The sequence below is a fragment of the Cyprinodon tularosa genome, unplaced genomic scaffold, assembly GCF_016077235.1.
Source record: "Cyprinodon tularosa strain WSP-4 unplaced genomic scaffold, ASM1607723v1 ctg809, whole genome shotgun sequence".
In the NCBI taxonomy this organism is placed as follows: Eukaryota; Metazoa; Chordata; class Actinopteri; order Cyprinodontiformes; family Cyprinodontidae; genus Cyprinodon; species Cyprinodon tularosa.
The window spans coordinates 247,980-271,256 of record NW_024039573.1 but is presented as its reverse complement, the minus strand read 5'-3'; the positions used below and the strand labels follow the sequence as shown (position 1 = coordinate 271,256).

At 39.1% G+C, this 23,277-nt stretch overlaps 2 protein-coding genes across 2 annotated transcripts in view; one reads left to right on the top strand and one right to left on the bottom strand.

Moving 5' to 3' along the window:
• Positions 1-3,654: 3,654 nt before the first annotated feature.
• Positions 3,655-23,277, top strand: part of nt5dc1 (5'-nucleotidase domain containing 1) — a 103,200-nt gene continuing 83,577 nt past the window's right edge. Inside the window, exons 1-6 of the mRNA XM_038271757.1 lie at positions 3,655-4,032; positions 5,413-5,504; positions 6,996-7,067; positions 7,173-7,282; positions 7,370-7,449; positions 7,533-7,614. Coding sequence (XP_038127685.1) covers positions 3,940-4,032; positions 5,413-5,504; positions 6,996-7,067; positions 7,173-7,282; positions 7,370-7,449; positions 7,533-7,614 — 529 coding nt within the window. The 5' untranslated portion in view covers positions 3,655-3,939. The remainder of the gene's footprint in view (positions 4,033-5,412; positions 5,505-6,995; positions 7,068-7,172; positions 7,283-7,369; positions 7,450-7,532; positions 7,615-23,277) is intronic.
• On the bottom strand, positions 7,672-13,193 carry col10a1b (collagen, type X, alpha 1b). The gene is made up of 3 exons (XM_038271756.1): positions 13,032-13,193; positions 12,522-12,651; positions 7,672-10,120 (listed from the first exon to the last, which is right to left on the bottom strand). The coding sequence occupies exons 2-3, from the start codon at positions 12,637-12,639 to the stop codon at positions 8,265-8,267; spliced, it is 1,974 nt and encodes a 657-aa protein (XP_038127684.1). The 5' UTR covers positions 12,640-12,651; positions 13,032-13,193; the 3' UTR covers positions 7,672-8,264.

Genomic DNA, 23,277 nt, shown 5'->3' with positions numbered 1-23,277 from the left:
TACAGCACAGCTATGGCAGAAGTCTGCTCTCTTTCTATCACTATTCACCACTAAGATGCATATAGATATATATTATATAAATATTAAATATAGGCCTACATGTCTTATAACTTAAAACACTAAAGAAAATGATTTCAGGAAATCACAGCAGAGGTTTCATAAGGAGCGCGAGCGCCACCGCGTGGACAAAGGTCGACATTACACCATAGATGTTTCATAACAGGGATGTCTTTGGAAAAAAAATGAACTTTAGATTTTACCAAAATAAAAGTAAAAATATAGAAGACAATAGATGAAACAAATTTATAAAAATAAGTTGATCATTGTTCATTTTTAACAGCATTTGGAACTTCTACTGGAAATTCTCCAATTTATAGGCACCAACATTGGGAGGATTTAAAGCTGTTTTATATGTAATTTATCAAATCATATCATTTATTATTTGAGGGGTATAAGAATCGCACCCTGTTTTCACTGATCTAGAGTCCTGTTTTCAGATGAGGTGGGTGGAGTAGCACAATAAAATATAAAGAAGTAAAAGTACTTCATCATATTTTTACTGAAGTACTTTATTTTATTTCTTTTACACATGAAGTACTAATGATCATACTATTTAAAATGATGTACAGCCACACAGAACATAAAGTTATGCAAACTCTAGTGTTAAAAATATAAAGAAAACAAATATAAAATGTACAACAGTTATCCATAACAATTTCAGTAGATATTTATATATATATATGGAAAATATGTGTGAATATTGGACAAAAAGAAGTTTAACAGGAATGTTACTTAACTTTAAGTTCATTTAAGTGCAATTAGAGTTAAGTTCTTCGTACCCCCTTTAAGACATATATATATACCTGTTGTATATACCGACAGGTTTATTGGGTGGAGGGTTTTGTTTCTATTCATGTTCAGGTGATTTAGTTTGTTTGGAAATTGATGTTTGGTTTGGTTGATGTTAACTAGGCTCTTTTGGTTGTATTTGGTTGATTCAATATTTTTTATTTTTCAAAAAAAGTCTGAAATAAATTCATATTCATTAATTAATTAATCAATTCATAAATATATCTATCTATCTATCTATATATATAGATCTATATATATATCTATCTATCTATATATATAGATCTATCTATATATATAGATCTATATATATATATATATATATATATATATATATATATATATATATATATATATATATATATATATATATATATATATATATATATATATATATATATATATATATATATATATATATATATATATATATATATATATATATATATATATATATATATAATCTATATATATATATACACACACATATATATATCTATCTATATATATATATATATATATATATATATATATATAGATAGATAGATAGATCTATGTATGTGTGTGTATATATATATATAGATTATATATATATATATATCTATATATATATATATATAGATATATATATGTGTGTGTATATATATATAGATTATATATATATATATATATATATATAAATACTTAGGATAGCAGATACTTAACTAAAGCACTGAAATAAAATAAATAGTAATTATTACTAAAATAAAATAATAAAAAAATAAAAAAATAAATACAAAAAATGATAGCAGTTACTTCCATTATCTAGATACAGTACGCCCTTTATTTACTGTAAGTTCACTGATTTCAGATGAAACAGCAGGATCAGCAGATAGATCATTGAGCACAAAAAATAATTTTCAACAATAATGCATGTGAGAGACACACACCTTCACTGTCATCTAAAGCAAACAAACCTATAACTGAGTCTCATCTACAGCACTTATTACAACTTTGAATGATATTTAGAACCAAATAGTTGAAACACACCTTAAATTTTCATTGGGTGACATCACTCATGTTGGGAAGAGGAACCAGAAGCTTTATTTGAGTAAGAATAAGAATTGTATTGCAGTAAAACTACTGTTGAAGGTGTTTTTTTCCCCCTTTTTCATAAAGGTGAATGAGTTAATGTAACTGATTGATCACCCTCTGGCTGAAAATGTTAAATTTCATTTTATAAAAGGAAGATTAAAAAGGAATAAAAGAACAGATGAACCAGGTTTGTAAACTAGGTTCCACATCAGTTAAGATCCAGGGTTCAATCATGTGCTGCTGTGGCTTCACTGCGTTATATGAAGTTGGCAGAGCTGTATGCAGCGCTGTCCAACTGCTGACAGGAGATGCTCATTTCATTTTCAGCCATCAGAGGAACTAAAATCTGTTTTAACCAACATGCTGTCTATGGGCCGCCGTTTGTAAAGTTAAGCACTCAAAAATTAGCAGCAATATTAATGGTTATTTAGCGTGTTTTAAGAGAAAAATAAGGAGATTGTTTTTTTTCCCAAGTAATTTTTTAACTATGTCATTCATTCATTTATAAAAACCTTACTTTGTTAAATAAATCTTTAGTTCGGAGCTAAATATTTAGTTTGCAAATTACATATTTAGTTTGGAGCTAAATATGTATTTAAAAAAAACAAAAACAAAGCTAAATATTTAATTTGCAAACTAAATATTTTATTGGGACCTAAATATTTATTTAACAAACTAAACATTTAATTTGCAAAGTAAATATTTAGTTCAGAGCTAAATATTTAGTTTGCAAACTTAATATTTTGTTTGACCTAAATATTTATTTAACAAACTAAATATTTAGTTTGGAGCAAAATATTTATTCAAAAAAATCTAAATATTTATTTAATAAACTAAATATTTTGTTTGGAGCTAAATGTTTAGTTTGCAAACTAAATATTTATTTAACTTAATATTTTGTTTGACCTAAATATTTATTTAACAAACTAAACATTTAGTTTGCAACCTAAATATTTATTTAACAACCTTCATATTTAATTTGCAAACTAAATTTCTAGTTTGGAGCTAAATATTTATTTTAAAATCTAAATATTTAGTTTGAACCTAAATATTTATTTAACAAATTAAGGTTTTTATAAATGAATGAATTACATAGTGAAAAAAATGAATTGGGAAAAAAAACTCCTTATTTTTCTCTTAAAACGCACTAAATAACCATAAATATTGCTGCTAATTTTTGATTGCTTAACTTTACAAACAGCGGCCCAAAGCAGTCGCTGTACTTTATTTAGTTTAACACCATCAGAATGCATGTGGTTAACTAGGAATTAACTAACAGATCATCAGAACCACAGGATGATCAGTTTGGGTCTGGATCTTTCATTTCTATTAGAAACTCAATTTAGGTATTTTTATTGTCTTTAAGCTATAATCATCAAATTAACATGAACATAAACACACTTCAACTAAATCAGAATTTAATTACTGTATATGGTGATTACACAAAACTTGAAAAAGCTAAAAAAAAAAAAAACACTTAAAAGTATTTTCCAAATAATATAGTGAGTTATGCTATATGAATTTAAATAAAAGTTTTAAAAACATGGGATATTTTGTTTGCGGTGTTTTGTTTCTCCTAAAAAGTGTTACTATTAATCTTGTTATCCCTGCCAATAAGTCAGTCCAGCTTTCGTCACTAAGCGCACTCTAAATGTTTTTTTCTGTGGAGCTCCTACTCCAGATGTTACGGCTACATCCGGAAGTGTTGCAGGCTGTCTGCTCTCTGCTGCCATCTCCTGGCGGACAAGGAGTCCAACTTTTTGCTTCCATTTGCAGAACTTTGCCGTGAAGCTTCCAGCCATCAGACAGCGGAGCTTAGCAGGGATCCGGAGCAGCGTTTGTTTCAGCGGGTCTCCCCGAACAGAGGCCGAGCGGAGCCGGAACCGCCCCCCTACCTGTCAGTCACCGTCACAGACCGGGGAGCTGCACAATCCGCGCGCGACTTTCAGCCCTCGAGCGCGTCTCCCCGTCTTTCTCCCACGCGCGCAACTTAAAGCCAGCCTCAGCACCGCGAAGATGTCCGAGTTCTTCAGCCTGTCCGACTGCGACGTCATCGGCTTTGATCTGGACCACACGCTGTGCCGCTACCGTCTGAAGGAGACGTCCAGGGTGAGTGTCGCTCCTCAGGTACATAACCGGACGGTGGCCGTGAAGGTTCGAGCTGTCCCTGCGCGTGGAGCCACAGACAGCTTCAGCCTGCTCTGGCGCGTGCCAGGAGAGGGCACGCTGCTGAGAGCGCTATGCCCTTTGATGTGTGCGGCTGCCCTGCAGTCACTCCGCGTGACTCACAGGTTGGGGCGTCGGTGGATGCGCTGCTGTAGCGCGCGGCTGGATCCCCCTGAGGCCGAGCTGGAGCCCGATGCTCCTGCTGACATCTTCCTGCTCCCAGAGAGAACAGCTGGCGGAGCGCGGCTCCTGTTTCTGGCCTGCATCTGAACCAGGCCGACGCTCCAATACAGACACAAGTCCTGTTGGTCAGGCTGTAGGAAGCCAGTAATGACAACAAATAAAGATTTCCCTCTGATATGATGACAGATCAACAGGGGCGGATTTAGGAAATGTGGGGCCCTAGGCAAAGACAGGTAGGGGGCCCTCTGAATGGAGAAGACATAAAACAGACCCATTCTACAGATAGAGAAATGTTAATAGAATAGACATCCATTATCTGTTCTAGGTTGTGTCCCTCTCTTCTTGTCCCTTTTCTTCTTGTTTTCCTCTCTATGTTTTGTACTCAGCTGACTTTTCATGCTGTCTCTAAAGGAATGAAAGATTTTTTCCAAGCACTAAGCTCACTTAGCTGATTGCTCCTTCCTGTGTTTCCAAAAAGGCCAAAGTAAATAACCCAGTCCTTCTTTTCACTGTAGACAAGCCATGATCTGCTTATCTGTTCTCCATTTTTCATTTGGATGAAATAATAGCTGCATGAATCATGACAGCAGACAAGATAGAGGAGAGCAGGAGGCGGGGTTACCAATCTACTTGCTCTGGAGAGCAGAGTTCGCTGCTTTTAGATGTTGGCGCCAAAGTCTCCAGTAGCAGAAAAAAGTCACTATATTTTGGGCTAGAAGCTTTTTAGAAATCAAAGTGCTAGAGGGGTCTGAAAAGTGGCTAAATATAGCGACTAAAGCGCTAAGTTGGCAACACTGCTCTTTGCATCATTTGTTTTCAAATGGTTTGCTGCTGTCTGTTTGGACCTTTCTGAACATGTGCAGCAAATGGACTGATCCAATATGGCGGACACTGAGGGGGGGGCTGAGATACATTTAATATTATCAGCGTTCTGATGCATTTTAGTGAAAATATTTTAATCAAAAACTTACTTAATGTGCACAAATAAGGAACAGCTGTAATAACCATGCTTTTAAACAGAGTGTTATGGGGCCCCCGGGGACTTGGGGCCCTAGGGAACTACCTAGTATTGCCTAATGGTAGATTCCATGCTGTGTTGGGCAATCTGGTGTCTGACTTCATGCTCACTGTGTTTTACAGCTTATCTATGAGAGCTTCGCCCGCTATCTGGTGGAGCATAAGGGATACGACCGAGACCTCCTGAACCTGACTCCTGCTACCTGGGACTTCTGGTAGGTCTGCAGCTGCAGGAGGTTTTTAGCTAGCAGGGGGGACGCGCCACAGAAAGATGGAAGACCGGCCTTCGAGATTCCAAGACTACAGGAGCATTCCAGTTGGAAGAATATCCTTCAAAAGGGAATTTATTTAAATTTGCATTACATTGCAAAACAAAAACTCTGATTATAAACAGATTCATCACATCTATTGATATATTTAAAGTATTTCTTTCAATTAAAATAATTAAAGCAAAAAAAAAAAAGTTTCTTGGTAAATGTGAATATTATATTAATTGTAATTCAGTTTCTTTATGTTGCAGCAACAATATGCAAACGCTTCCTAATTAAATGTAGAAATCTATAATCTAATCTATAACCAATGCATCCCTTCAGATGCTGTACAGCTAGGTAGGTTAGCGATATACCCCGCGTTGTGTTGGGGTCGGTCTGCACAATTAGCACACATTCAAATCTCAGTTTCATCATTAAAGGCATCTGGGTTAAAAACTCTTACTGAGGCAGAGCCTGAATGAGAGTTCAGCCCAAACGTCTCACTGAAACGCTGCGGGATTTACAAAACCAGCTCACGGAAAACTGGGCCTCTGCAGACTGAAGCCCCAGCAGTTCCAGCATCCAGACTCCTGGTTATACAGGAAAAAGAAATATTCTGCCAGTACCATTTATGTTTTCAACCTTTGTTTTGTTTTATTCCAAGAACAGAGGGCAGGTAATTTAGTATGCTCTTATTTTGAAGGATTTCAAAGACTGGAACACAATGCTGGAATGTTAGGAATTAAAATGACAAACTCTCTAGTGGTTGCCTGATCGGTTGAACAGAAAACTGTTTACTGCATTAAAACCACTGTTGAACAAAGAAAAAGCGTTAACTGCGACACACACCCAGACGTATAAATCAGCCTATAGTCATTACCAAAAGGTAAAAAAAACAATCCACTGGACTTTGTTACCAAGTTTGAAGACGTTTCTCTTCCCATCCATGAAGCTTTTTCAATTAAAAATGTCAGAAATAGCGTTGAGTTCCAGTTTTTATCCAGTAGCCCAACAAAGCCTTGTTTTTGCTTTAAAAACATGTAAATTGAAACAGATGAATGGGGGTTGTTTGGCTTGTTTGTTAGCCTGCAATGCTCCATACCTGTCTATGTCTCTGAAATGGGGTCGTTAAAGGTTCCCCTGTAAAGGGGTGGGGGTTCCGATGATGGCAGGAAGGAATCAACTCAATAGCTTCATTGTAGGTTTTTGAAAGCTGAAATCTGAGTTCACCCCCTCTCTGTTTAAGGTTGTTTTTTTTCTTTCTTAACATACATGGCTTCGTTCACTCCACTCTTAAACCAACTGTCCTCTTTGTCCAAAATGTGAACATTCTGGTCCTCAAAAGAACTGTGAATGTCAAAAGAACTGTGAAGAACAGTGTTTGCTCACATATACCTTGTGCTGAAGCCTTCAATCTGAGCCCCATCATGTTTTTAAATGTCCATTTTTCCCCAGTTTTAAAGGATTAGTGGTGGATCTCGAGGACGGAAACATTGTGAAATTGGCTGAAGATGGAACTGTACTACGGTATGCCCATTCGTCATAAAATCTACACTGAGTTGGAAGCTTTTAGTTTATTTTTTTTTAAGCAGTTGTGGATTTTGTTTTTAATTTTGTTTTGTGCTTGAACAGAGCAACACATGGAACCAACAACCTCAGCACAGAGGAAATCATCAAACATTACGGGCCACAACGGGAGTGGAAGCACTTCGACAGCTTAAATACCTCCTTCACAAGATCAGGTGGGAATGATTTAAAAATCAGTGTTTGCTTTTCATTCTCTGTTTTTAATTATTCCTCCATTCACTGTAATTTGTGTATATCTGCAGCTAAATACTACTTCTATGACAATTACTTTGATCTGCCGGGGGCTCTGCTCTGTGGAAAAGTTGTGGACATGTTGCACAAGGTAATATCTTTGTAATATTGTAGGGGTTTAAATTTAAAGGTACATTTTTTTAACATTAAAGCATGTTTTTCCTGGTTTAACAGCGTGGAAACGAGGTGAACTCTGACTTTTGGAAAGACATGGTGGCTGCCATCGACCATAACTACAATACTTCAGCATTTAAAGGTATGTCACACTGACCGCACCGATTCATTACTTTGAAAGATCAGACAAACTGAAAGATATTTTTCAAAGTCGAACTTTTATTCCATGTTTTTTTTTTCAGTGAGTGGTACATAACTTAACACATCCAATGGGACATAGTTACAAAAAAAGCCGTTTGAAATTCTCCTCCGATGTTCTGCTCGTAGTCACAGTGCTGGTGTAAGTGTGCTGATCTCTTGTAACGTGTGAAACATCGGTTTTGCATATTTTTGTCTTTGAAAATTTAAAGGAAACCCTCAAACAGACATGGATTTAAAAAAAAAAAAACAACAACAAAAAAAACAACAAGCAAACAAACACAAACAAAGCGGGCACCATATATGGTGTCGCCATTCCAGGAGATTGTAGAGCACCACTTTGAAATCTTCCAAAATCATTTCTTTGTTTTTCGTTTTACAGCTAAAACACAAAGCGAATGAGGGGGGGTGGGGTGGGGGGTTGTATCTCAGTTTGAGTATTTTTACACCCTTGAAACTTGAGGTTGTTAAATTGTCATACAGATTCACAATCTTTTTTTTTTTATTGTGTAAACTGATCTGTTCCTATGAACAGGTCAATGTTGGGTCTTTTTTTTTTTTATAAGGTTTTGAGGTTTATAGAGATTAATTAAATCACGTTGAGGCAATTAAGAACCCAGAGAACCCACAATGAACATTGTCTGCAGCAAAGATACCATTGCTCTCCTCGTCTGGGACTTGGATGAAGACTCTGTCGCCTGGGTGCAGCATAAGAACGGCGCTGCCTGCCATCTGATCCAGGAAGCCCTTGTTGTATTCATCATAGATGAAAACCATAGGCTCTTCGTTCCTGTAGAGGGCCACCAAAGCATTGGCACCATTGACGTGCATGTGGAAGCTAAAGTAGTAAAGGCCTGGAACCTGACAGGTGAACACACCACTGTGGGGGTCATAGTGGTTCTCTCCATTGTAAAGAATCTGGTTGAACTGAATAGGGGTTCCAGCAGGGGGGTAGGCCATGGTCAGCACAGCACTGAAGGCAGACATGGGAGCCTTCATCACTTCATGAGGCATCACAACCTCATGGGATTTGATTGGCATACTCTTTTCATGGTGGTAGACTACCTCTCCTGGGGGACCAGGTGGACCAGGAGGGCCAGCAGGGCCGGGGCGACCATCATGACCTTTCTGTCCTGGGGGTCCTGGGGGACCCATGGGACCAGAAACTCCCTTAGATGTGAGGCCTGCTGGACCAGGTGGACCTGGGGGACCTTGGTGGCCCTTAAGTCCAGGGGGACCTGATGGACCAGGAGGGCCAACTTGCCCTGGAGCTCCTGGCATTCCAGGTTCACCGCTTTTACCTGGTGCTCCTGGGGGACCTGTGTGACCCTTATGTCCAGGGAGACCATTTGCACCTGGACTTCCTGGAGAGCCAGCATGGCCTTGTGAACCCTTAGGACCCTGAGCTCCATTGTGACCTGGAATGCCTGGGGGACCTACTGCACCTGGAACACCTGGTTTCCCAGTGAAGCCTTGTGCTCCCTGCTCACCCTTGGATCCTCTTGGGCCTGGTGCGCCTACCATACCAATATCACCTTTGGGTCCTACTGGGCCTGTCTCACCCATAAATCCTCTTGAACCCTGAGGACCAGCTGGACCTATTGGACCAGGAGCACCAGGTTGACCGGTAAATCCAGTTGGGCCTGGCTCTCCTTTCTGACCAGTGGTTCCTGGGGTTCCTGGAGATCCTCTGGATCCTGGTATTCCAGGCTCACCTGTTTTTCCAACACCTGGCATTCCAGGAGAGCCTGGCTGACCAGCGGGTCCCTGTGGACCCTTAGCCCCCATTGGCCCTGGTGTACCTGGGGTACCATTCTGGCCTGGTTTCCCTGGTGCTCCTACACCTGGTGGGCCAGTGTGACCCTTAGGACCTGGCATACCCATTGGCCCAGGAGCCCCATCTCTTCCTGGATTTCCACTCTTACCAGGTTCTCCGGGATAGCCAGTGGCACCGGGCTTGCCAATTCCAGGCTTGCCAGGCATACCAGATGGGCCCATTGGCCCAGTTGGACCCGACGGACCCTGCACCCCAGGAACACCAATACCTCTCTCTCCTTTTGGGCCTGGAAGACCAGGAATACCAGGATGACCCTTCAAACCGGGCTCTCCTCTATGACCCATTGGACCTGGAAGCCCTGCTGGTCCAGGTTTTCCCGTAGCTGACAGCCCAGCAGGTCCAGGGGTTCCAGGTGTACCGGGTGCACCTCTTGGTCCCATTGGTCCAGTTGCACCATTTGCACCTCTATCACCAGGTTTACCAGGGCTTCCTGGTTTTCCTGGAGCACCTGGGATACCAGGTTTGCCTGCCTGAGAGTGGCCAGGGGCTCCAGGTGTTCCCGGTGGGCCTCTTGGTCCTGTATGTCCCATACCCATTTCTCCGGGAGGTCCAGGTGGTCCCATTGGTCCTGGTTCACCTGGGGGTCCTGGAGGACCTTGAGGTCCTGCAACACCTTAAAAAAAGCAGACAACATGTTAGTCTGGTGTTGCAGTGCAGATGGGGTGATTTCACCAATCCTTGCTGTTTTATTTTCATCCTTTGAAAAATACATGTTGGGATTTTTCTACCAAATAAAATCAAAACAAGCAAACAAGATTGAAAGCAGCATCAACCACTCTGTGAGGAGCCACCAACTTAGTTATTTTGGTGTCTGGCTCTAAAGCAGCCTTTGCCTTTTCAGAGAAAGATGTAAATCTCTCCTTCTCTGTCTATAACTGCATCTATGGCATTGTTCCCCACCATAACCCGGTGGAGCGGGAGTTAAATATTGCTCCATATGATGGTGGATAGGGTTGTGGGGACAGCAGGGTTTTTCTTCCTCGTACCATAACCTTTAGAGGAACGTTGCTCTGGAGACAGCATCCAGCTCACCAGTTCCTGTCCGTTGCACCTCCAAACCCTTCAATATCTTGACTCTGCACTCAAAATGTTGTAAATATTCCTTCCAGTCAGTGTCAGCTGTGCTCTATGTTGAATTAATACAACTAATATCTTTCTCTAATCTGTTTATTCTAAAACTGGTAACCATAAAATAGCAGGTATTGTTATTATTCAATTAAATGTTTTATCATAGGAGCTCAGTTCCTAATTAGGTAGCCCAAGTCTTTATTAACCTATTGCTTTAAATTCAAGGCATATCAAATATAAATGGTTGCTGTGGAAAGGGTTTAGATCAGGCATTTTCTCAATTGGTCTAAAGTCCTGCACCTTTTAAATGAGTCTCTAGTTCAACACAGCTGTACCAATTAATTGGGTCATTAGCAGGACTCTGAGTGCATAATGAGGAGGTCATTCAGTCATTTGGTTTGAGTGTGGAAACAGAGAGTCATCTAAAATGTGGACGTCTGACCTCAAGGGCCGGAGTTCAGGAAGTCTGGTGTAGCTGTTGGCTGTTTTTTTGACAGAAAAAAAAAAAAAAAGATGTCTGGCCTTGGCTTTAAATCCGCCAAAGTAATGAGCTTTGTGAAGTTTGTTATTCTGGATAGGTTAGCGTCTGCCTCCATGAGATCTTAGAAGATGTCGTGTTTATCAATAAGTGGTGATTGGCAGAAGGAAATGGTTTGAAGTTCTGGTAAACGTCTCAGGTTTGTCTTCTGAAATGGTGTTTAGGGAGGAAAACATGTCATTTTCTAGCCACATGGCGGCTGCTGCCTGACAGGAGATGTTTATGCCAGGAACGGACCTCTTGGCAGTCAGTGATACCACAAAGTGAAGGTGATGGACTCAGACCTTCACTGTCCCTTTCACTCTCCAGCCCCTTTCTTGAAGCTCAGCTGATTTAAAAAAGTTACTGTGAATCCTGTTTAGTATTTTTTCTGCAGGTTGGATAAATACTCTCTGTGGGGTAAAGCTCCTCAGAAGCATTTCTTTCCTACCTCTATCTCCCTTTGGGGTGTTGTGGGACACCCTGAGGATTTTGGGTGGGGCAGGCCTGCATCTGTTTTGTAGACTTGTTGAATCCCAGCCCTCACTTTTTATTTCAAGTTTTATGTATTTTTAAGGAGGCCTGAAGGCAAACCACATCAACAGCTCTGTAAACGCTGACAGCGACGTTTATATCGTTAACTTGGGTCATTAAATCTATCGGGCATCCAAGAAGAAGTGGCATCATGGCAACCTCTGCTTCTTTATGTCATTACTTTGCACAAATATGACAGCTCCCTTCCACCCCTTGTGATTTAGAGCACACAGGCTCTTTTTTATTACATCAACTAACAGGTGTAAAAGGAAACAGTTGATCCACTAGATGGGCCTTAATGAAGTAGGGCGGCACTGACGCATAAGAGAAAACAGTCTGCCTGGGTGTGAATAAAAGGTGTATTTCTGGAGCTAATAGTGCTAAGGGTGATGGCATTAATAAGGATAATGATTTGATTTAACAGCTAACTGAGAACTTCTATGTATTTTCATGTCATTTAGAAAATTAGGAGAAGTTGGAGGATAAATTAGACTTAAAGGTTGAAATGTCATTAATGTGGCAGAACTGATTGGTGGGTTCTTCTTTCCTGGGCTGATGGTTAAGACCTCATGGACTATTGATGCCTTTAGGGAGGGTGAACAGTGAACTTAAGGACATTTGTAAAGACATATTTAGGACAATTTATATAATCTCTATGTTTGGTAGAGACATTTTACCACAGAAACTCTACCTAGCTCTAACTTTGTATTTTAAATGGTTCATATTTTTATGACGGAACAAAGACGGGATCCATCATGGATTCACCCGCAAAGTTTCCTTTTAATTCCAGCTGCTGATTGTAGCAATAAATCCACCTCCAGAAAAATGCTCCCAGCACCACAGTGTGATAAAATCATTAAAGTGTGACGGGGAGAATAAAAAAAAGGTAACTTACTGTGACTCTTGACGGGATAGGGGACCTTGGACACTTTTGATGCATAGTACCTCTCAGGGGTTCCCTCGGCCAAGGCCAGGAGGACGAAAAGGACGGATGTTACTCGCAGGTCCATCATGTGAAGCGAAACCTGCACATAAGAACATCTGAGTTAGAAAAAGAGGCGTGCTTGTCTCTGCTACATCAACATGGAAAAAGTCATTGAATCACTTTCTGTAGAGCAAAGAAAGTGAATTTAAAAGTAAGAAGCTTTTGCAAAAAACGAAAAAATGTCTAAATGGACTGTATAAACATGAACGTCTCATTTTGCCACTGGAAACCAACAGAAAGAGGATACTGAGCCCACATGATGCAAAAGTGATGCTTGTCCATCTGTTAAACAAAAAGTTCATCAAATCTAAGTCTACCTGCAACCATCAGCTCTTTACCATTATCTGATCCACAGCCTGCCTGCAGCTCACAGTCTCCTCTCCATCATGCAATGACCCCCAAACTTAAAGCCAAACTTACCGTGAAGGTGTGCGCTCCAAAGAAACAATGCGTGGGGCGGGGGCTGCGGGTCAGGAGGCTGCTGACCCGGCGCGGTCCTCGTATATCCTTAGATGTAGAGTCGGTCTGCCAGTGTGAGTGGCAGCTGCTGCTTCCCAACACGCTGGGCTCAAGGTTTTTATACCAAGCTGCTCTCCAGCATCATGGAGTCATCTACCTCCTGTGGAAGACCCTCCCTGCTCTGATGTCATCTTTAATGATGGGTGCTATATCCCAAGGAGGCCTGTCACATCAGTGACGGTCCTCCCTCCTCCTGCCTGGTTCTCCCTGTGCTCCCTCTGAATCACATGTTCTCTGCTAATGTTCATCTGTCCCGTCGTCCACAGCAGATGCTCATTGGTCCTTCTGTCCAGTTACTGTTTGTGATATGGTTTATTTTTAAAGACTAAAAGCAGACCCTTATTGACCAAATAGTCTGTCACAGTCAGTTTTATTTCTTGAAAATTAAAGACTTATTTGACCTCTTGTCTGAGTGAAACCCACACTAATCATCTTTTTCTCTAGATAATGTGTATATTTTTTCCAGCTGTGTTTAAATCTCCCTTTTAAACTTGCTGCAGGAACAATCTAATCATCTCTACAAACACATCAAAAAGCCTGCTGCGCTGCACTGCACTGGTCTCTGTTGGTGAGCGAGTGAGAATGGATGCAGAGAATGCAGCATTTAGCCACTAGGGGTCAGAAGTGAGGCATGGTCAGACTGAGTGAAAGTGTGTGGTTCACTGAAAACTTTGTCTCTTTGTATTAAAGTAGATTGCTAGCATATAAAAAAAGATTAAAAAAAGAAGAAATTTGAGAAAAATGTCATCTTTGTGCACTGATTCAGGCTGCATTATGTTTATAACATCTTCTGTCATCTATGGACTGAATTTTCTTTCATTGTTGTTGCAACAAAGAACAAGTTTTACTAACAGAACTTAGAAGAAAAAACTTTTTCATCAAAAAAAAATATTGTATTTCATGAAATTATTGGTATTTTTTTCATTTTCGATCTTTTTTCTTTTTTTTTAGATTGAGTTTTGAGAATTAAATTCCGAATTGTGTTTTCCAAATAATGTTCTCTGCACATCTGGGTTGTTGCTACTGGACGGCAGCAACAATATTTTTATTGGTCAAGAGTGAGCTTTTGTATTGGGCTTGAAGTGAAGGGGATGTGATCTGTACCATAGTAGCCATTCAACATTTCCACACTATACTTGATGGGTCCTTGGATGGTCCCTTACAATTCCTTTTTAAACATCAATATTGTACTAAAATATTCTTTAAGTCATGATTTGTGGACATTAAGATCTAAAGAGAAGCATCCTCTCCTGGTCAGACGCTGTAATTCAGTGAAAGGGTGGAGTCAGAGTAAAAGAATATGCAAAAGGGGGTCACTCCAGCAGGGATTTAAGTATTCCAGATTTCCGGCTCATAGCGATTGCCCGTAGGGAAAAAAACCCAAAAAACTCTTGAATATAAAATATAAATAAAATAAAAAAAAATAATTGAAATCCCTCTTGCGTGTTTCAGCCAGTGGTAGAAAAGGAGCGCTCTGAAACTAACAGTATTAGCCAATCAGAAGAAGGGGGGGGGGGTCTTAGGAAATCGTGTACCTCCTCCTCTCGTTTCTTGGTCAAGCCGCCAGATAGATTTTGATTCAGTGCTGAAGTTCTACATGTTCAACAGAGAAACGTGTAAAAAAATCAAAAAATGAACAAATGAAACTGTGTTTGTAGAGAAGGATAATGGAGAGAACGGAATGGCATGGAGTGGCACAGTTCATGAACTCTGGAGAAGATGTCACGACCATAGCTGGGCATGGCTGGAGGAGACAGGGTGAGATGGCTTACCCCTTTAGCAGCTGGTGCAGAAGGTTAGGTGTACCAGCCGCTTCTGCACGCTGTGCTCCAGGAACACTTAGCAGCAAAACTGGATATCATAAATGTAGTACATGCATCTTCTGGACGTTTTTGGTATTGGATTTATATATATATATATATATATATATATATATATATATATATATATATATATATATATATATATGTATATATATATATATATATATATATATACCATACCATATTCCAACTTGCTGCCACTGCTGCAAGTTGGAATATGGTTTTGTTACTCTTGAATCCTATTTTTGTTGAAGAAGATTCTCAAGGTTTCATTTCTTAATAGAATTTTCTTTTTTTTTTGCCATTTACAAAAGATGGTCTTTGTGTGCTACAATAATGAAACAAAATTTACTCCATGATCAGCTCAATCAATCATAAACTGGAGCGTAGAGAACCAAAAAATACTCTATATTGGTACACATCACAACTTCTTTTTCATTAAATAAAATGCTCTTTTTTTGAGAAGGTATGAAACTGAAAAAACTTCACTTTAAATTTTTAGAAAGCCCAGACAATGCATTTTTGATGCAGATTTGTTATTGCTATTATATAGCATTATCAAGGCACCAACTGTTCCACTCCGGGCCTTTAGGTGGCAGTAATACAAAAGGGAAAGTAGAGTTGCAGTGAGCCTGTATTTCCATGGCTGTTTGATTTCAGAGGCTGCATCCTCCAAAGACTTGGTCTATTTGGACTGGGTCTTTCGAGGTCCGTAAAAATAAGAAAGTCGGAAGTTTTGCCTCTGGATTCAAGCAGTTCCAGCCTTCTCCAGCTTTCATCGCTCGTACGCTCTGTCGCCTAGCAACTGTGACAGCTCACACACAAAGCAGGCAAAGAATGGATGCGCTATCAGCTCATTTGCGCATGCTCATCCAGATATACATCTGGGTTTTCCTCAATTTTATTTTGTTAAAAAGCCCTAAATTATGTTTTCCCTCCCCAAAAATTGTAAACGTATTAAAATATTATATGTTAAAGGTTTATGATGTATTTCTTGAGAAAATAAATGCATTAAAATCCTTTCTTTTTTATCACTCTGTGCCTGATCTGCACCGGAAATGGGATTCTACGCTACTTCTGGTGGCTAACTTTTTCGGGTTTTTGATTTAAACATAAATCTATATAGTCTTTTTGAGATTTTTGTTTTTCTTCTGTTTGGAGAATAAAGTCCTAACATTCCGAGAATGAAGTCATCAAACAACAACCCATTTCAGAAACAAAGCTTTGAGCTCCGACCAGCATATAATGGCCGACCAGCTCCACCAAACAGAAACCTGAGTCCTCTTTGACATGATGATGCTCGCGAATTCCTCGCTTAAGTGAAGACAGTGCTTCCTGTAAGAGTTGTCTTAAAATACAACTTCTTTCTTCTAATTTTAGGACTTTATTCTCATAACTTTATGACTTTATTCTCATAACTTTATGACTTTATTCTCATAATGTTGCGACTTTATTCTCGTAATGTTGTGACTTTATTCTCATAATGTTGCGACTTTATTCTCGTGATCTTCCGACTTTATTCTCGTAATTTTATGACTATTCTCGTTGCGACTTTATTCTTATAATCTTCCGACTTTATTCTCGTAATTTTATGACTATTCTCATTGCGACTTTATTCTTATAATCTTCCGACTTTATTCTCGTAATTTTATGACTATTCTCATTGCGACTTTATTCTCGTAATCTTCCGACTTTATTCTCGTAATTTTATGACTATTCTCGTTGCGACTTTATTCTCGTAATCTTCCGACTTTATTCTCGTAATTTTATGACTATTCTTGTTGCGACTTTATTCTTGTAATTTTATGACTATTCTCGTTGCGACTTTATTCTAGTAATCTTCCGACTTTATTCTCGTAATTTTATGACTATTCTTGTTGCGACTTTATTCTCGTAATTTTATGACTATTCTCATTGCGACTTTATTCTTATAATCTTCCGACTTTATTCTCGTAATTTTATGACTATTCTCATTGCGACTTTATTCTCGTAATCTTCCGACTTTATTCTCATAATTTTATGACTATTCTCGTTGCGACTTTATTCTCGTAATCTTCCGACTTTATTCTCGTAATTTTATGACTATTCTGGTTGCAACTTTATTCTAGTAATCTTCCGACTTTATTCTCGTAATTTTATGAGTATTCTTGTTGCGACTTTATTCTCATAATTTTACAACTATTCTCGTTGTGACTTTATTTTCGGAATTTTATGACTTTATTCTCAAAATAGAAGAAAAACTAATCTCTTGCCTGGCCCTAAAGTGTCAGAACCAGACCAGAATCAAGTGAACTCTTGTGATGCTTTGAATATATTATAATAAAATAGAATAGAAAAGAAAAGAATAGAAAACCCTTTCTTTATTGTCCCACAACAGAGACATTCTGGTGTTTACAGCAGCAAAAAGATTATAGAAAAAATGGTCACACAAATGTGGACCCTAGAAAAATGTATAAGAATAACGAAGAGTTAAAAGATTAACAATAAAATCCTGTACTGTAAAGTCTTTTAACAATATAAAACTGTTCATCTGTAGAGTAAATAAGCAATACGCAGCTATGGACATTTTTACAGTAATGGATAGTTGAAAATAGCAGCAACATCAGAGAAGTGCAAAATGACAGCAGCGTGTTATTTAACTGACTAAGGTAGAAACTGTGCAAAATCAGCATGAATGTAACAACTGATTGAGGTTGCTGGAAACAGTGGTGGTTCTAGAGTCTTCCAGCTGCTGGGAGGAAGGATCTGTGATAACGCTCCCTGGTGCATTTAGGGGGCAGCAGTCAGTCAATAAGGAGCTCCCCTGTTTAGCAACAGCTTCATGCTTGAGGTGGGAGACATAATCCAACAGAGATGTTCATTTAGTTAAAATTACAAAAGGTTAATATCTTTCCCAAATATTTCCCATCCTGAAAAGATAAACCACAAAAGGCACTTTTTTCTCTCTTAATTTTCCCATTTCTCCAATGTTTTTTTCCTCTTGTGCCCAGCATTATACGGTCATAAAAGCCTAATGGTGTATAGAAGTGAGACAGCGTTGAGTGATTTGTGGGAAATGCATAAGTCCTCCATCTGAAGCATATAAAAGCTGCAGTGGCCCAGCTACTGTGTAATATTTGCTCTACCTACTCCTGGAAAAGCCTTTTCCTCCTCTGACCGTATCATTTAATCTGCTACCAACTCAGCAGCTGCAGAAGAGCCCTCGCTGAGCCGTAGGCATCCTCTGTAAACTCTCTGAATGAAATGACAGAGTAGTCTGGGGGTGGAGTCGACCTTTAACAAGTTTCTCAGCTGCAGATTCGCCACGGCATCTCACCATGAAAGTCTCTGCGACCACAGTGTGGCGTTGCCGCGCTTTATTTCTCGGACTTTTATTTTTCATCCCTCCTTGGTGTGTCAGAGTTATTACCTCTGTATCTAAATCTGACTAGCGTGAGGTTTAATGTAAACGGCTACTTAGATCCACATACCGTTTTTGGGTTAGATCCCGCTTTGCATGGCAAAAGGCAGTCAAAACACATAAACATGTAATTAGGCCTGGAGATGAACTGTGCAGAATGCTTTTCTAACACGGAGCCATGCGGAGCCTTCTGGCACCTCCTGGTTTGGGCCTGGGTGGTATTGCTGGGAAGGGTCCGCTCTAACCATTGTTTTGCTCGTCCTGGCAACTGAATGTGCTGCAGCTTCACTCTAGACGTTACATAATGCTCTTTCAGACGCTCTAATGATGATAGAACTTGTTGCAGGATGCCTAGCCCTTGTTTTCTGCATATCCTTCTAATCTCTTTTGCATGTGTTACCTATAAAACCACTCAACATGGTAGTGGACATGTATCGACTTTTTACGGCCATAGTATCGTGTCTTTGTGTTAAACATGCGGCCAGTACCCTACTCACTACCAGGAAAGAACAATTCATGTCTCCTGGATAAGGATTTTCTTCTCTAGCTGGTGTGATTCTCAGATTACCTTTGAAACCATGAATTGTCATTGAATTGTTGCCTTTAAATGCTCTGCTGTAGTTATAATACTGGATAACTGGAAACTGACTCCTACTCAAATTGAGGGTAAATACTAGGGCTGGACAATATAAAAAAAAAGCTTATCAATTAAAAAAATGCATATTGATCGATATTGATAATTTATGAAAAGATTTGAAACCATATTTTATGTGCAGCTCTGCCTGGACTTTTTATAATATTGCTAAATGATTTAATTTTAATAAAAAACACAAACACAGACTTCCAATTAAATCTTTATTTAACCAACTTTTTTAACCATAACAATTGTTTTAAAGAAAAATGTTTATGTTATTAAATACTGACAAAGAATAAACTAAAGTGACTAGAAAAGTGACCAAAATAAATATAACAAATAAATAAATAGAATACCCTATTTGGGTGGGAATAGTACACCACCAGCTTGTGGTAATTAAAAGATTGTAGGACTAGGCTACCATGTAAACTCCACTCAACAAGAACAAAAACCCAAATCAACTCACCCTTTAGCCTAGCTTTTCTATGGGGTATTTTTTCTCACCCCTATTCTTCTAGAGGTGCTGCTGGCACCTCGTTATGGTTCAGCTTAGTTTCCTGCTTTAACCTGAGTTATTACTTTGGAGTTTCTGGCCCCTCAGCATTTTTCTTTCAATTGTTAGAACTACGTGGGAAACTGCCCAGAACTGAATATATATATATATATATATATATATATATATATATATATATATATATATATATATATATATATATATATATATATATATATAAATATTTTCCCAAAATTCCCGAAGATTCCTCGGAGGCGATGCAGAGCCGCGTCGGGGCCGACACAGCTCGTACTCCTACGGGTGTGAGCGGCTGAGATGATAAAAAAAATTAAATAAATTGGTTGTGTTATCAGACTTCGTTTTCACTGGTTCCCTACACATTTTCCAGATGACTGTGGTTTGTTTTTTGTCCGACTTGCCATGACCGAAATACTGCCACACTGGCGAACTACAAAAACCTTTCTTTGAAACAATTTCCTCCACCTCTTGCTGCGACATCTTCATGTGCTCTGTGTTGTGGTTTGAGAGGGCGGCGCTTTGTGACGGCATGTCTGGGTCCGCGATTGCGATTGGTTGGGAGGAAGCAGTGACTAGCATAAACCTACATGCTAGGCTACAATGAGAAGGAAGGAAAACTGCGTTTCTTTTTTATCGAACTTTTATCGACTCTCTTTTTTTCTATTGCGCCACACGTCTATCGACTGATATATATCGTTATTGAATTATCGCCCAGCCTTAGTAAATACACTTAATTTCTAGATTTTTTCTAGAATGGAATGAGTTTCTAGATCCTATTTCTATTGTTTGACTCAAAGGTACACTGGAAAAACGATCTTGAAATAAGTAAAAATCTCTTAAATTAAGTGTATTTACCCTTAATTTGAGTAGGTAAGTGAGATAGTTTGCCAATATAATTAGTATTTCTGCTCTTAAAATAAGATAATTAGATAATATGCACTTGAAATAAGACAATTCAATTGTGTCTTCTTTTTTTAAATCTAAATTATCTTGTTCCATTGGGAAAATGTCCTTTTTACCTCCTCAGTCCAAGAACCAATGCACTTATTATAAGAAAAAAATGACTTGTCTAGATTCAGATTTTTTCCAGGGACCTTTATAATACATCCGTTAGTTTCGCTAAGACCAGAATAGATCATAACAAATGATCGTGCGTCCTGCTGCTTGGGTTTTGTAGGGTCACATTTTTGATTACATTTCTCTATCAGTGTTTTTTTTTTGTTTTCCGGCTCGTTTTGACTTTATTTGGTCCCAGAGGTTTAAGGACGCCTCAGGGCTGCAGTGAAAGAGGAAATAATTGCAGGTTGATGAGCTGTAGCCTGTTTGGGAGAGCTAAAGATAGTGTTTGAGTTGGGAAGTGACAGAGGCTCAGATTCAACGTTTTAATAAAGCCAATGTGCAGCTTTATGAATGGAAGGACTAAAGCTGGACCTCCTGGCTGCGTTGGCTACAATTATGGGGACTGGAGACAAAAATCATGGTTGCAAGTTTGACCAACCTGAGGGTAAGTGTAATTCAACATAGGAACCAAAATGCTTTTCTTTAGCCTTTTCCATGTAAAGTCATGATCCATGTGGTAGTAGAATAAAAGCTCAGGACTCTGTACTCTCGATTTACCAAATCAGATTTAGCTGTAATTTTAGGATTTATTCTGGGAGCAGGTAATGAGTGACTTTAAAGCCAATTATCTTAATCAAATAAGGAGTGGCATAAAGAGCTTTTCATTTATACAGTTCCTCCCTCTCCGGTTTAAATTCCTCCAGCTAACAGACCATGATACAATCTGCCTCTCTCAGCAATTCATGAAATGTTTTGAAGTGCTTATATCATTACACACATTACCCCACGGTGTGAAGAAAAACCAGCACAAGGCAGGAGATCACTGAAGAGCGAACATTCATAAACAGATTGGCATAAACCGGTAAAGGGGGGAGTGACCTTGTGGTTAGGGCATAGAGCTTGGAATCCTGAGGTTCTGAGTTACAACCCCACTCCCACAGACTGCCACTCTGGGACTCTGAGCAAGACTCTTAACCCCACACTGCTCCCTTGGTGCTCCATGATGGCAGCCCACTGCTCCCCAAGGGGATGGGTTAAATGCAGAGGTGAATTTCTCCAATGTGAGATCAGTAAAGTTCAGTTAAAGGCTTTAGAGAAAGTAGAAAGGAGAGAAATTTTTTACAAGAAAAGTTTGGTCATATTCATAATTCAAACTTCAGAAAGTACTTTAAATATGAAATTTTACATAACTTTTGCATAACTTTTCAAGAACGTCTCTCCAACTCATATAAACATATCTGACGTGTTCCAGACGAGCGCTGAACGTGTTTCTAACTTCCAGCTACTGTATAATGGCGTAATGGCAGCGTTTTGGTATAAAGGGGGTTAACAGGAGGAAACCATCAGTTCTCCTCCAGTTGATGCTTGTGCATCATTTCCTGGGCATTACCCTGCTGTGTGTTATGCATAAGTTAGGCTGTCATTGGACATAAGTTCTGGATTCGCTATGAATATTCTATGTATACACCCAAAATTTAAGAAATACATAAAAAGTTCAGCATTTGTCCACGTTTTAGGAGATTCTTAGCCTGGGTGCCATTCCGAACTTAGTCCCGCCCACAATGTTTGAGGTCGAGAAGTTCGGTCTGGCATTGCTCAACAGTAGCGCGAGTATGCTAGCACAATATCTGGCGGGCCAATCAAATTGTCAGGGCGGGCTTTATACGATGATGGACAGATGATCAACAGTAACGTAATAAACCACGTGACCAAAGCGCGCTTGGGTGACAACAACAATGGCTGCCGCTGGAGAGTTGAGGTGAGTAGATTCTGCTTTTAGGTCTGTTCTAGAAGATATCGACAGCAAATTAATTTTAAAAGAGGAACAGAGAAACGCGATCAAGGCATTTGTTGAAAAGAAAGATGTTTTTGGCGTCCTTCCTACGGGATTCGGCAAAAGTTTAATTTATCAGCTGTCTCCCTTGGTCGCTTAACATACGTCACTCACTCCGTTGCTCTTATTGGTTGTAGGTCTATCCAATTGAGTGCAGAGGCATTTTTTTTCCTGGTTCTTTCGAAACACGCCCCATAATCACAGCTCTATGGAGCAGTATCAGACTCCTATTCTGACTAGAATTGAGTCGGACTACGTCAGACTTGTTGATTCTGGGACCTCAGGCATACGCTGGATAAATCAGCAAGGTCTGATAGGGCCCTAAGGTAGTCGAGGAGGTTTAGCTTGCTTTCCAAAGGGTAAAACATCTGTTTATTGTTCAACATAAAAAAATGTAAAAAAAAAAACCCAACTAAAATAGAATTTGTTTTGAGCTCAACCAAGATGAGTAAATTAGTTAGTAAATTTGCTCCAGTTGGGGTCAAACATATCAGTTTATTATTGTTTTCCAAAAAAAAAAATGTTTTACATTAAATGTGGACATTTACAAAAATTGCAAAATTCTCAGATATATCAGATATGTAAATTAGAATATTAGTACATTTTGTGTTTAAAAACACCAGAAATATTCATTATTTAGGTAAAAAGTTGTGTAAGTTTGCTTTAGTTTATAGCAGGCATCCCTAAAGTGGGTCCTGGAGGGCCGCTGTCCTGCAGGTTTTAGAGGTTTCCCTGCTTTAGCACAGCTGATCTACATAGATAGTTGATTAACAGGCTTTTGCTGAACTGCAATCATCAGAATCAGCCGTACTAAAGCAGAGAAAACTGTAAAACCTGCAGGACAGCGGCCCTCCAGGACTGACTA